Raw genomic sequence first — 15,273 nt, forward strand, 5'->3', positions numbered from 1 at the left:
CAACAACAAAAAAGATGCTGTTTCAAAGAGCTGCTTGCTTATGAAGCTGCTGGTTTAACCCTTCACAGCAGGGCCGTGGTTTGGATGTCCGACTGGAGCAGAAAAAGAAAGAAAAAAAACATTTCAAAGCCTGAATTACAACTCACAAATTCCCTTTCCAATTTTTTAAGGCCTTTGCTGTTTATTCCTTTCCCCTCCCGCCCTTAACAACAGTAAATTACAGAAGCAGTACTGAAAATAAAAATCTTAATTCCTTGTTATTGTAAAAAAAAAAGAAAGAAAGAAAGAAAATCTGCACAAAAGTCTGAATGACAGTACAAAACGAAGGGTTAATATGCCATGTAAATGTACGGGGGAGGGACATTACTGCTGGGAGGAAAAAAAATCTCTTCTGCCTTTTCAATAATGAAAACATCTCATTATTTTTACATTTCAGAATTATGTCACATAATCCGAAACTATATATATATATGCATGTATATATAAAAAGAACAGAAAAAGAAAACAGTTTTTGATTTTCTTCAGTTTCTTTTCTTTTTTTTGCAAATGAATGCTAGAAACACATAAACCTCTTAAATATATTTGTCAGTGCAACATTATTTCTTTTGAGTCCACGCTACAGTATCCTTTCTCCTTAGCTGCTGCAGCTACAGTGCTCTACAGCTGAAAGCACAGGTGGGGGAGGGGCAGGGGGCGGTGTAAAAGCTGAGGGGAGAGAGGGTCGCCCGGTCCTGAAAAATAAAATGAACAAGCTGAGAACGTGTGTTCACCACGGCACAACATACAAAGCACATCCATGTAAAAAGACTCCACGCCTCCCAGGATTGATTTTTTTTTTGGATTGTTTTGACTGTGGCACAAAACCCCCCCACTGAGTTCAGGGGCCCCAGCAGCCTCGTGGAGGGGGGGGGCACCACCACCCTGGGATTGAAGAGTTCACACCTGGGCGACGTTTCACTTCTTTTAAGCTTAAAAAGAGATAGAAAAAACAAACACGTTGCTGTTCTCTGTGAGTGTCCTGCCATAGGCTACCCCCTTTTTTTGATTTTTTCATGGGGAAGGGTGTGGAGAGGAGGGACTGTGGTCTCACGGTATTTTGTGTTGGCGAGGAACCCCTCCTCCCCCTCCAGCCCTCCAACCGTATGTATAAGGGGGCAACCATCCTTTGGTAAAGCCACGGAGAGAGGCCTGGGAGTCTGATTTAGGTGACGATGCTCGATTCCCACCCCCAACCCCACCTCACCCCCACTCCAACCCACTGTACCAGCATCCTGTCCTTTTTGACATCAGCTCTGACATCACAACATTATGGCTGCTACACGTGAAACACGTTAAAAACTCTTCACAGCCCCCCAAGAGGAGGAGGTCGGGGCGCTTGAGCTACACTACAGCATGTGGACAATACAAACTGGGCTTTTTTATTTAAAAACATTTTTTTCATCATGAGACACATGTGTCTGGCTAAATTACTGATAGCACCATTCGTCAGTTAGTGTGTTAACCCCTCTTTTTTACAGGTTTCTACCACGAGGGGCTCGCAAAACAAAGTGCATTCAAGCTGCATTGTCCAGATAGCACTGCCTGGGTGAACAATCCACAGTGACAAGACAGTAAGGGATTTAGATAAAGCAAAGCAACGAGGATTGGTGTTTGTTTGTTTGTTTTTGCCAAATATTTGATATATTTTACCACCTCCTCTGAAATTGTCACGAGTGTGTTTAAAGTTCTGGAAAACATCACAGTGACCAGTTCAGCTCACAGCAGAGATATGGCGTGGTCATGAGTGATCAGAAGAAGAAGAGTGCTGAGAGTTCATCTCTTTTTTTTGTTTTGTTTTTGTGCGTTTGCTACCTCTCGATTCATTCATCCTTGGGGCTCTTTTTGACAAGTGGATGTTTCGGTGACAGATGGCTTGAATGCACATTGAAATCGCTGGAGCGTCAGCGAGCGGGCGAATCATGCTCAGCTGAGCGACTGAAAATGAAACACTGCACCTTCCACGAAACAGTCCAGGAGATTGTATTTACACACACGCACACGCAAAAACCCATGACAAAAGGGATACTGTAGCTTTTTTTTTCCTTTTACTTTTTACTTTCTTTAAAAAAAGGACAATAAAATATATTAAAACTTATTTACAGTGTGTGTGTTTTTGTTTTGGACAGAAAACAAACAAACAAATACAACAACAAAAAAAACCTGTGATAAACTCTTGTCCTGTTTTGCAGGTATTTCTAAGGTCATGTGCCCCTGTTTCCTGTCATTATAGCTTAAGCCAAGTACAGTAAAAAACACCGATATCAACAGAGGATTCCAACAAAAACGTATTAAAGGCACTGTCAGAACCATACATTGCCATGAATGGGACCCTTACTTTAGAGTGATAGGGGTCAAAGGGGGGGAAAGGGTACATGTCTCACGGCACACTCTGTTTGCCACGCCATGGGGCGAATCTACAGTTTTTACCGGATATGGTTCACTTAGGATGTCAATACGTCTCTTTCTAAAAGGTGAAAACAGCCGTTACCAACTGATGGTAATAATAAAAAGACGTTTCTTTTTTTTTTTCCAGAAAACGATAAATACTTTAAACATCATTAATAAATTGGTCTCAACACCAGCATCCGATTGTAAAAATGAATGAAAATCAAAATAGAAAATTAAAATATCATCTGTACATATTTTTTTTCCTGTATTTTATTTGTACACAGTGTCCCTCCCCCTTTACTGGTAGGCTCTGTTTTTTTTTTTTTAACTGCAGCTCCTGAGAAAAGCATGGATCAGTCCAGACCTCCTGTTGGTTCCTGAACCTGTCCCTCGTCCAGAGATTCGAGGGCATCGGCAGCCCGTCTGCTTGCAGACAGGCGGGATTATATGCCTGCAGACAGTCTCGTGCGAGAGCCCGGCCCATCGCACACAGTCACATGAATGCACTCTGTCCTGAATCACGCCTCCGAGTACGAGCTCTGTACGTTGAGTTTGTCTTTCTTTAGCTTGACGCCGTCCACGAGCTCAAAGTTGTAGTTCTCCAGAGCTGACAAGTTCCTGTCCGACATGCCTCCGTGTGAGCAGGCGCAGTACAAGACCACGCCGCAGATGGCCCCCAGGAAGACCCCGAGGGCAGACATGGCGATGATGGTGATCAGGATGGGGTCAAGCGTCTTTAGCATGCTGCCTTCAGGGATCTGGTTGTTATCCACAAAGTCTGGATATTCTGTGTTTTCCGGAACTAGAGAGGAAGCAAGGAGCAGAAGAGAAAAAGAAAAGTGAGAAAATAAACTATAAAAGGTTAGAATGCACAACAAACCTGATGTGTGAAAGGACTTACTGATTTCATTAATATCCTCCGGCAATATTGGCTCAGTGGGCACGTCGGGATCTTTAAAGAGAAATTCATATTAAAAGCAGAGCTAAATGACAAAATGCAGTCAGAGCTGTGTGCCAAAGTGCTGTTTTAGTTCAAAAACTGAAGGAAGTCACTGAAACTATGCACAAAGCTTCACCTTTACAGTCTAGCAGTGTGATCCCATCGAGAACCTTAATGTCATCCACAGCAATATCTCCCCAGCTCTTTCTCTCCACTAGACTTTCGATCACCACCTTGGCAAAAAAAATAAGTGAGCCTCTAGAGTGACAGCACACACACAAAAAGCACAGGTAAATTAAAAGGTGGGTCAGTTACCTGATAAGGCTTGTTGGTGCGTGGCACGAGGACACGACCTTCCCTCCAGCGGTTGCCTTGGTGGCCGCTGACTGTCCACAGTAGGACATCTGCAGGTCCCTTCTCCGTTTGCTTGCGCTGCTTGATGTGTAGTGTGCCGATGTGTGGCCCAAACATGTGGTACCAGAATGACACACAGAGGTCCGAGTCTGGGGAGCTGACCACGGGGCTGACGAGTCGAGCCACCTCTGTCTCTTGGGGGCTGGTTGCTAAGGTGTAGATGAAATTCCCCGGTTCACCTGTAATGTAAAGCCCTTGTATCAGCAACACAGAGGTAAAATGCCACATGTACTGTGTCAGATGTTGTGAGTCTATCATCTGAGGTACTTACCTGTGTGGTCCATGTTGGGTCCGATGTTGAGGGTAGGTGTGCCGCTGGACTGGATCTGCCACCTAGATCCCGTGTCCTCCGATGTCCAGCTGCAGAAGGACGGATCATTGGCTCGGCCAAAGTCGCAGGCAAACCAGAGAAAAGCTGTGTGAAGAAAGATCAAGATCATGTGTCACAGGAGAAAAAAAAACCTTAATCATTCTGCTTATTACAAAAGGAGAAGCTGCCTGTAGCCCTGGGCTCTATCCGAACAATGACCGCAGGGCCTGTCATGGTATAACTACAGGCTACACTTTGGAGCTTCCTTCTCTTATTCTGCTCTGGAACAGACCACTAGAGGGCAGCAGATAACTGTGGGACATAAGCCTACAGTCCTACAGGTGGGGGTGATACAAGCAGCTAACTCATGAAGGAGAAGCAGGAGTCGGACAAAAGGTAAATTACAGTTCTGACATGAGAAAGAGTGTGAACCAATGGCACAGACCTCATGCAGTCCTTGTGTCTTGGCTGTATTTAATGATCTCTTCTAATGAATGCAACAGGGTATGTAAAGAATGCATTAAACGGGAACACTGAGAAGAGTCAAAACCCCCAATGGCAGGGACAGGAAGACAGATGCCTGGACACCGTGCCCAGTTGGGAAAGGAAACATTCATAGCAACCCGCTGCGAACTGACGATTTTAATGAGAGCAGGGACATGGGATTCGAAGACAGCTATGGTAACAGCGCCGGGGCCCCACTCCAACAATGCCATCCCCTGTGGACACACGCCGTGTCGAAGAAGCCTTCATCGAGGCCAGAAAATGTGTGGGAGCTCGGGCTTTAGTGTTTTCCAAATTAGATAAAGAAAGACTTCAAGGAACACTGGGGAAACGAGATGTTTGGGAGGCCAGCCATAGCTTTATTCTCCAACATGAAATGCCTTTAGAGATACCACTCTCTGAATGACAGAATCTATGAGCTAATATTCCCTTAAAAAATGGGAAGGATTTAACTAACTTCTGCAGGCAATGACGCTATTTACCCATTAAACACAAAGGATGGAATTCCCATCACATATCAATCACACTTCAGGGTCCAAGCCACCATTTTCCCCATAGAAACTTCATTCCCAATTAAAACGACTTTGGCTTTTTTTTCCATTATGAGGAGCCTGTGACTCACTTGGCCATTATGTATGTATATATATTTATTTCTCCATGAATGTGAGTGGAAACTATATCCCCTGAGATGCATGGTGCATGACACACACACACAGCTTATTAACATGCATGGTTTGAGAGTCTTGAGATGAAAAGTCAAATAGATAGGCGTTTACCTGTACTTCATTAGACTCATACAGACATACACACACAAAAATGTGCATAAATGCATACACACATTTGCATCTTAGAGCTACTCTAATAATATCGCTCGTGCCCCAAATCGAAGACAGACCGCAGAGCCAGCTGACTGAGAGAAAGGGGGTTGGGTGGAGCCTACGGCCCATTAGCCAAGGTCAGGCTGGGGCACTGCTTCTTGACTGCTGCCTCATCAGCCCGCTGTAGGAGACACTGGCTATGTGTGTCTGTCCATGCATGTGGGCCCCAAAGTGCACCTAACTTCCTCCAGTCATTTGCATCTGGCTTTTACAGGTCTGTGCGCACTCTGTGTGTGTGTCGGTGTCAGCCTGGTGATTAGTGATTATGCTGAGAAGGCAGCAGCAGAGCACCAGTGCTAATCATCGGCTAGCCTTGCATCATGTAGCCTCCCTTTACCCTGTCAGCGGGAGCCTCTCAGGGCCATATCATCAGCTTTAATAACAGACACACATCAGAGGAGAGAGGCTGGCAATCATTATCTCAGGTGTGTCTCTTGATGAATTCATGAAATTAATTCAGAACAAACCATGAGCAGTTAAACATTTGCCCCGCTGTATGTTTCATCGCTCTGATGTGCAAACTTTGAAAGCACTGACCTTAAAAAATATGTATATATGGTATCTTTTGCTCACCTGGGATGGTATCCATTTCAGCAGTAGTGCTCTCTGGCATCATGTTACCACCTGTCACAATACAGAATGTTAGCACAGTTAGCCTAGGTTTGCAATGAGCTAAGTTTCATTTTAAATAAGTACCCATGCTAACTAAACTTGGCGTATCAACGCATGCCTTGTCTCTGGCTTCTTTCTTATGAATGCCTTTTTTCTGGTATTCCTAGCAGGAAGAACTTATACAATACACATGACTGAGACGGTGCCATGCTCATCATTGGAGACTGCTGGTTAATGGGGGGTGCAGGCTGAGATAGTTGACTGGTTAGAAGGAAAAGTAAGCTAGGAGTGAGTAGAGGGGGGGGAGCCAGAGCAAAAAGCAAGTGAGAGATGAAATGATAGAGAACAGATGTGGGTGAATTGATTTCAGGTGCAAATGCAACAATGCTTTCTGGTGAGCGCTCAGAGCTTAAGGTAAGAAGTGGTAGACTGAAGAGGAGGAGGTGGTAGCAACGGGGGCGCAGCAAATTAGAGTTGTGTGGCTGCCAGGACACATGAGGGTGCATGCATGCTTGCCAGTGTGCAGGGTACAGTACATGGAAGACTGGGTTTGGTATCAAAATCTGACTGCGGCAGCGATGCTACAGAAGCTGTGATGGCGCAGAATCGAGGGAGACGATCGAGCGCCAGCCACAGCAAAAGCAAGGGGAAATTAGGGAAGGGAGGGTTTAGGGGAAGGGGCTGGTCGCAGTCTCATGAAGGCGATGTTAGCACCTGTCACGTCGTAGTCATCACCTGTGCCACTGTGGCAGCTCGCCTGGTCGTCATCACACTCGTCAGACGGGGTGGTGCTCGGGATTGCGGTGGTTGGCGGGAGTGTAGGAGCTGGAGAGGGAGAGAGAGGAAACAATACAGGTTAGATTACAGGTTAAACATGGAAAGTGCACTGATTTTAGCTTAAGGGATTTTTCGACTACTTAAAAAAAAAAAGGTTACAGTGTTTTCCTTTGTTTTTAAGGCCAGTATCTATTGAATAGCATCGCATTTCTTTTTGTTAATTGTCTGAAATCCTTCTTTTCAAGCCTACGATTTTAAGCATATAGTTTAAACAAAAACAGAAAAGGAAAGAAAAGAAGAAGAAACAGTGAAATATATTTCTGTAAGCTCGATTGCTGTGCTCACAGTTCCATGCTGAGCGTTAGTGTAGAACTGAGCTATTAGTATCCATCCTTTCATCAAGCTGTGGAGGTGTGGGTGTATAAATAGAGCTGAAGCGAATACATGGTGCGTAAGGCTTTGAAACTAGAAGGTGGAGTAACAGGACTTGGGACTGGATATAAGCAGGGCCATTCCAGTCTATCATTATGGCCCTGACATGAGAAAGAGTGTGAACCAATGGCACAGACCTCATGCAGTCCTTGTGTCTTGGCTGTATTTAATGATCTCTTCTAATGAATGCAACAGGGTATGTAAAGAATGCATTAAACGGGAACACTGAGAAGAGTCAAAACCCCCAATGGCAGGGACAGGAAGACAGATGCCTGGACACCGTGCCCAGTTGGGAAAGGAAACATTCATAGCAACCCGCTGCGAACTGACGATTTTAATGAGAGCAGGGACATGGGATTCGAAGACAGCTATGGTAACAGCGCCGGGGCCCCACTCCAACAATGCCATCCCCTGTGGACACACGCCGTGTCGAAGAAGCCTTCATCGAGGCCAGAAAATGTGTGGGAGCTCGGGCTTTGAAACTAGAAGGTGGAGTAACAGGACTTGGGACTGGATATAAGCAGGGCCATTCCAGTCTATCATTATGGCCCTGCTTCACTTGGATGTGGGAAAGGCCCAAAATCCGCTCCATGGTCCAGTGCCACACAGCGGTGTGCCTTTTGGAGATTTCAGACCCAATATTTCTCAGGACTCCTTGAGGGTATCTGCACACTGAGGAACTTCCCCAACAACTACATGTCTTCTAAGGTCTTTTTTATATGCTTTCCCACTTCTGTAGGGCCGCTAATGGTGTGATAGCAAGCTAGCAGCTGACAAAGAAACATCTGCAAACAAAACAAGACTGAGCGTGTGTTTGTTGTGTTGTAAGTGTCAGGATTACAACAGAGTTGTAAAAGCAGGGTATAACTGTGTGGCGCAGACAAAATAGCCATTTGTCAGGACAAGTTTTTACACACACAGAGCTTTGGGGATTTTTTACTTTCTTCTCATCAGTCACTGCTTCACTGTGTGGAGAAGCTCAAGGTGAGAGGAAATGTGGGAGGACAGTTTTGCTTTGACGAGCGAACATTGTGTTGCATTTTCCCCCCGTCACACATAGTCTTAAAAAAGCTTGGACTTCACCGTTGTTCTGTTTTTACATGCTTTGTTTCAACTTTACAGCTCTTCCCTACACAGCTGACATGACATATATTGTTGGATGATTTTAAATTTATATCAGCCAGTATCTGCAACGAAGTATGCTTACATCTAAACTAACCCACATTCATTCATGTCACTGACATCACTTCCTGTGCTTGGAGAGTCCAAACCCTGAAGTAGGAGCACTGGAAACGATTTGCTCATTGCGCATCAGTTTGAAACTGCCAGCTTGTCTCTTGCTGGTATTTCAGGCTCAGGTTGCCTTGGTGACTCTCTGTAAATCAACAGTATTCTTCACTGTCTTTGGTAGTTTCACTTGCTTGAAAGTTTATTGTGGGTCCCGACTACAGCCTCTGGTCTCTGGTCACTATGTCACCACAAATTCCTTCCAGTTTGTATGCAGCTTTGAAACGCTATCAAAGGGTTCCAAGAACTTTTGATAGTCCTTCTTCCTGCACTGTATGGCCGCACAAAAAAGTGTATTTCCTCCAATAGTTATAGGAGCTACAAAACACTTCCTGTAGTCCAAACCTTTCATAAGTGTTTGCACTGTCTGAGGATTAAACTGGCTTCCTCAGTGCAGGCCGAGGAGAAGGAATGAGGAGAGAGGCGACAAAAGGGAGGTGAAGACAGACAGGGGCAAGCATCTTGAAAAATGTGTACAATATCTGTAGTTGTGCGTGAGAGCGATTGAGTGTGTTTGTGCATGTGTGTGAGCCAATGCTCTTGCTCGCTCTCTCTGCTAGATGAAATATGAGGCAGATCAGCTCCTGTCAGATTCAGGGTGGGGAAGGTCAGGGATGGGGTCAGCGCTGCGTCAGGGGAGCCTCTCATAGAAATGAGGATTTCGGCCTCCTGCTACGACTTGCTACACACATACACACACAAACACATTTGTACACACTAGGAGATGCACCTGCCTGTGCACTCACCCGACTGTGTACAGTTTACTGTAACCACATGTTTGGCAAGGTGATTGCGGTTGGTCTGTGTGCATAAATCTGTGCGAGTTTGTGTGTATTTGGCATTAACAGCGAAAACAAGCATTATCATCTGACTAAAGCTCCCGGTGGGAGTCCATGAGGCTTACAAGAGAATGGGCCTCCCTGAAATCCAATATGCAAATCCACTTAGGGCTAGGATGCTCCGTGTGCTTATATTGCTGAGCGTTTTTTGTGCTACATCAGCTTTGAGAGAGGCAGATAAAGAGCTGGAAAAAAATAATGGTAATTTTAAAGATAGCAAAGTGGGCGCAGTCCTTTGAAAGAAGAAAGACGTGCCGAGGTTGGGAAGAGTGCGATGAGGGCCAGGATGCAATAATCCTAGTGGGCCAGGTGGGCTTTCATTTGATCCCCTGTAGAAGTGGCTAGCTATTGGGGGCAGCTTTGATGTTACAGGGAGACAAGACAACTATCCCTTGTAAGGATAAAGAGCAGGAGCTGGACAGCTGTGGGCTCGACATAGGGAGCGCTCATGCACGTCTTTAAATAAACAGGACTGTGGCAAAGACATGACGCGCTAGCTCCTCACAGCCATGCCATTAGCTAGGATGATAGACTGCTCACCTGCGTGTGAGTCAACACACGTCAGATGTGAGCATGTAGTCTGAGAGGTCTAGGTGTGCCCACTAAGGTTATCATCACGGGGAGAAAATGAAACACAATCGAAGACAGTCTTGGCGTCAACTACGGGAGTGAAAATGTCATTTTCGTGACTAAAAACATCACTATAGCTGAAAATGTCAACTGCTCGAAGAAAGGTTTCACTCTGGGGGAGTAACTTTGCCACCACTGGTAAACACATAATTGTTGCTGGTGGAGAAATGAGCACCACGGGTGGAAATGTCACCAGCGTCAATAGAAATACTACTCTATTTCTTTTATAGTTTTGTGCATCAAAACAGAAAGGAGCATTTTAGACAGAGGACACACAATGCAATCGATTTTATTGAAAGTCCTACATGTTTTTGAGCTTTACCTTCAATCTCGCAGCCCAGCAGCTCCAGCCGCAGGCCCATCCCAGCAGGAGTGGCCCTCTCTGGGTAAATCCTGACAAAACGGGTCAGCAGAGGCTCCACGGTCCTCAGTTCAGGAGTGTCATAATTGCTGTTGCCTTCAAATATCTGGCAGGGAAAAGGGCAAGAGTGATAAAGATTAGTATTGACTGCTACAGCCCCCCAAATGCAGGTACCCTACAGCAAAATTACTCCTACGTTCTGAAAATGGATACAGAGGGTTGGTTGTTTTGGGTAGGTGGACAGATGAAAAGTAAAATAAATAAATAAGCTGACCAGATGTGTAATCTTGCTGATATCCAAAGCACAGACTAGGTGAGTGACACAGGAGTCCAGTGGCAAAGACAGCATGACTCACACCTCTGACAAGGGTAACTTTCTGCTCCTTTAACTCTTTCTCCGGTCCTCCATGTGGGAAGGTATAAACGAAGGAAAAGAGGAGGCAGTGTGGGAGAAGCAAGCCAAGAAAGAGAGAGAGGAATGACGGAAGCGGATTAATGGGTTTGATCACGTGAAGACGCCTGGTGAGCCTTAGATGCTGGGAAACTCTTAGGCAAGAGGAGAAAGGACACTAACTAGGACAGCCGGGATATGGATCCTCCTCACTCCCTTCATAAATCAACCATCAGCCCATCTGGATCAGATTTATGCCCTGTCAGGGACACTTGTAATTGGGGACGAGCTGTTGCAGCTCTTCTCGGAGGTGTGTGTGCCTGCATCCGCGAGTATGCACACACTTACATACTTTGTGTGTAAGTGTGTGCATGCATCGAGCAAAGTGTTGGCAAGTATGCCTTCAGCGCAAGGCAGTGCCACTGGGAGATAAATCTCTGGTCACTTCTCGACTGTTGCTCGTTCTTTCCTCTCTCATCCCTCTGACTCCCTTTCACCCCTCCTTCCTCTCTGGAGAGGTTTCACTATCCATTGAAAGGGTTGAACGGTGTGTGTGTGTCATGCAGAATACAAAGCAGGAGGAGAGAACAGGGGGAAGGACTCTGAGAGACTCAAGATGCTTATCCTAATGTGATTCAAAGCACTCCTAAAATTGACTCACAATGACTGTTCAATGACTCACAACTGCCCGGCGCGTAGTCGGGTGAAAATTGACTAAATGCGTCATAATCACAATCGATGCTCTGACGTGTCTAAGAGACATTTTTAGAAGTTGGTATTCAAATCATTTTCCACAGTGCTGAAGGTAAAACCTCTGTTAAATCAAAACGTCAATTCCAATCCTTGCTCTTGAAAAAAAAAAATCCTGGGTGCATGAATTGAAAAATGATACAAGAGAGCTTTGATTAAGACTAATCTTCTGATTTGATAGCAGAACTGAACACATACCCAAGTATTGTTGGGCACTGTGCAAGGTAAGAGAGAAAAACCCACCTTCGGCCTGTTTCCACTGGTGTCGAGCACCATCCTCCAGTCCGAGCCATTGTTGCTGTAGCCCAGGCGGAACTTCTTCATGAACACCTTGTTTTCTCGGTGCTTCCCTCCCTGGATGATCAAGCCCCTCACTAGCTTCTCCTCGCCGAGATCCACCTGCAGCCACTCGTTAGTGAAGGGCTGTGGCTGGGGCAGCAGGGTCCATCCTGTCCTACTTGTTAGCAAGCGAGCATTCTCTGGTACCCAGCTCCGGTCTGTATGGGAGGACGCGGTGATCTGGTTGTCATTAATCAAGCCTGATACCATGCCCAGCATGCCTGAACACGGGTACTCTGAAAGGCAAATGGGAAAGCAAAAGGTGCTTAGCTTTTTGACACAAACAAAAGAAAACCTAGAGAGCGGATAGATGGAAAAATAAAACATGCGATCTGCATCCAAAGGCTTGAGGTTCAGCATCAGGCTTGCCACGGCTCTGCTTCAGTGAATTTGAGTTCATACAGGGGCATCGTCATGGATAGTCAAAGTCAAAGTGAGGACAACTATTCCCCAAACTCGTTGTGATGTTACTGTGATCTCTGCCTCTATTCTCTTTCTCTGTGTCTCTCTGCCTGCAGATCTCATGCATACTAATTCTTCTGCCTGAAGCGGTTGTCTCCAGGCAGCCAATTAAAACCCTCCTCTCTGTTGGTGTTTCCATCTCCTGCATTCTGGGAGCAGTTTTTCTTTTCATCTCTCTGCCCCTCCCTCTATAGACTCATATACACACAAAAACACATTCTCTTTGTGTTTTATCTGCTGCTGCTGCTGCACTCGTCTACCTTCTGCTCCGCAGCTGTTAACATCTGTGGGGCTGCATCTTTGAACACCTTGTTGTTTCCTGTCCAAAGTTCCAAACTTTTTTCTCCTCTTTCATTGTATTATTTTTTTTATTCTACCTCTGTGATCATCTCTAGCTTAACTTTTTGTATATTTTATGATCTTTGATTCCATCTCCAGTTTGTTTAAAAGAGAGAAAGCTGGGTTTTTTTTCATTTTCTTTTCTCAAGCCTTGTTTCCAGTGACATCCCCTTGTATAATGAAGTCGAAGGGCACCAATTCATCGCTACTGCTTGTAGAACCATCTGAATGCTTTAACCTTAAACTTTTTTTTGTCCATTTTCATGTTTTTGCCTTGATATTACACGAAAGGTGGCCAGATATAATTCCAATGAAAACTTATTGACTGTACATGGATGTAGAAATTTCTGGTTAGAACAGTCAAAACCCAGCAACAACAGTCAAAACCCAGCAAACTCTAACACTACATGTGAAAATAAAAACAAATTTGTCTCAGATAATAAGTTTTTAAAGCTCTGTCACACTGGTGGGCTGCTCTGAATTTAGGATTACTGTAATTTTTAGCTGTATGAACTGACCTAAGGAGAAAGTTATGCTTTATCTGTAGATAGACATAATTATGTTCATATTCTTTTATCAAATGTTTTGTGAAATCTGTGAAGTAATTTTGTACCATGCGAGTGATTGATAAGGACACAATAGTTCTGAACCCAAGACGGGATTGTCTTTTTGAGATGTTGTAAAAGTCATGCACAGCAACTTACTTATGCTGTAAACACTGTAAAGGAGAGTGATTACACTCTCTTCCAGCTTTGCATTTACATTCTCTACTAGAGTAACTTTGCATGATTCATAATTAAAAATAATCCCAATGTTTGCTGGGCCTCAGTCCACATTATGTCTGAAACAAGCCATTTTAGCTCTCCTCTCTCTTAAAGTGAGAAGTCACCTTTACTTAAAGCTATATGTCCTTTAATTGGCTGCCCCACCCAAACAGAAGGTTGAACTGCAGCGCGATAGAGAGACTGCAGTAAATATTATATACTTCAGAAATTCTTCTTTGCATAGCTAGAAAGAATCCACAGGAGTCCACAAAACTTTTCCACGAGCTGCCACTCGAAGTCTGACACTTGTATTAGCAGCTTTTATTGGGCTTAAATCTTCCTGTGTGTCTCGTCCTATCTTTCCTCCAGCACTTAATCCCAAGACACTGAGTCAGAGACCTGTGCTAAGCAATAATATATTTACTATCTGGCTCCCACGGAGGGATAAATCCCAGCATTATTACATCTTCTGTGTCTGTATGAGACAGAGCGTGCACTGTACCGCAGCAGGAATCAATAGCGTAGCTGCGTCTGGGAAAAGTCAGCGAAAACTTGGAGAAAACAAGGCCCCGTTCAGACTTGTCTTTCTCTCTCTTTTTCTCTGTCTCCAGTTATCTAAACCGGCTCCTGTGAGAACCCGTGGGACAAATCTCTGCTCCCGCATTCTCGAAAAGGTCCAAATTGGAGCTCATGTAACAAATGCTGGCTGTGCGAATGCTCCTCGACTGTTTTATTTTTCTCCCACTTTCTTTCATCTTTGGCCAGAATCTGTTTGAGAGCGATCAGTGAGCTGGGCCCTGGCAGAGCAAAGGCATACTGAACCCCCTTTGAAGTGGGAGGATACAGAGAAAGGTACACATGTGTGATAGTGCGTGTGAGAGACACTGATCTGAGCTTAGACGCTCTGCCCGAGTGCCTGGGTCATCTGGAGCTGTTAATTGACTTCAGCTGCGATGCCATGCACGCAGCGGCACACCCAGGGGAGCAAGCACAAGGTGATACGCGGCTATGTGGGCCATGCACAGGGTTTGGGTGGAGCATCGGTGGTTTATCAGTGATATTTATACACCGCGGCATATTTACTAACAACAGGGTGGCGGATCTTGTTCATTAATGAGTAGCTGTTTAGATCGGCACGCGACCATGATGATTTAAGGGAGAACATCTTGCCGCATTCTGGGATTTTACTCCTCCTCTCCTGTGATGCCTAAGTTATGGCTTTAAAGAAAAACTGGAAGGGGAAAACTTGGAAAAAATGCAGATTTGAAAAGTCCTTTATTGGTGAGAAAAGCGGCGATGAACTTTAAGAGCACTTTAAAAGCACTAGTTACTCAAGATCTTGTATCAAGGATTTGTAACTAAGTGTAGAACGGAGTGAGTCACTGAGTTTATGCAGCCCTCAAGAGCCTCAGAGCTTCTCGTTCTCTGCTAGCATGCAGTGAAGCTGGCAGTGTCTTCAGAGCACCCAGGGGTGCTGACGTCATTCCCGAGGCCCTGTGGTGACTTCGATCCTGTGATGTGTTTATGCTCTGCGCAGCGGTCTGGTCGTGCGCCCCAAAACACACGCCCCATCTGTAACCCTGCTGTACCCACAGTGCTCTGCATATGTACCAGAGAGCTACAAAGCTCCATTAAAAGTTTTTTTTAAAAAACAACACTCGACCGGCTCACATTTAGCTGGCTGCAAATAATTCCACCCCTAATTTTAATCCTGGGCGCTCACAACATTGGAAAAAATACAAGAGGCTTACTTTCATATATTTTGTCCCTGTCCACTTCATTTGTAAGTGCAGGGGAACAAAACACACATCCAAGTG

The 15,273-nt window shown here is 45.0% G+C and overlaps 1 protein-coding gene across 3 annotated transcripts in view; it reads right to left on the minus strand.

The window, feature by feature from the left end:
• Positions 1-2,523: 2,523 nt before the first annotated feature.
• nrp1a (neuropilin 1a) overlaps positions 2,524-15,273 on the minus strand; it is a 61,290-nt gene continuing 48,540 nt past the window's right edge. For 2 of the 3 annotated variants that reach the window (XM_085467559.1, XM_085467560.1), the window contains 9 exons: positions 11,796-12,127; positions 10,373-10,517; positions 6,800-6,910; positions 6,047-6,097; positions 4,053-4,196; positions 3,683-3,960; positions 3,504-3,600; positions 3,329-3,379; positions 2,524-3,229 (listed from right to left, as the gene is read on the minus strand). In XM_085467559.1, coding sequence (XP_085323685.1) covers positions 2,946-3,229; positions 3,329-3,379; positions 3,504-3,600; positions 3,683-3,960; positions 4,053-4,196; positions 6,047-6,097; positions 6,800-6,910; positions 10,373-10,517; positions 11,796-12,127 — 1,493 coding nt within the window. In that variant the 3' untranslated portion in view covers positions 2,524-2,945. The remainder of the gene's footprint in view (positions 3,230-3,328; positions 3,380-3,503; positions 3,601-3,682; positions 3,961-4,052; positions 4,197-6,046; positions 6,098-6,799; positions 6,911-10,372; positions 10,518-11,795; positions 12,128-15,273) is intronic. The other variant, XM_085467561.1, reaches the window with a different exon arrangement.

This window comes from Copadichromis virginalis, linkage group LG9, assembly GCF_057382275.1.
Source record: "Copadichromis virginalis isolate Kocher_CV1m ecotype Utaka linkage group LG9, C_Virginalis_male_GT1.1, whole genome shotgun sequence".
NCBI lineage: Eukaryota > Metazoa > Chordata > Actinopteri > Cichliformes > Cichlidae > Copadichromis > Copadichromis virginalis.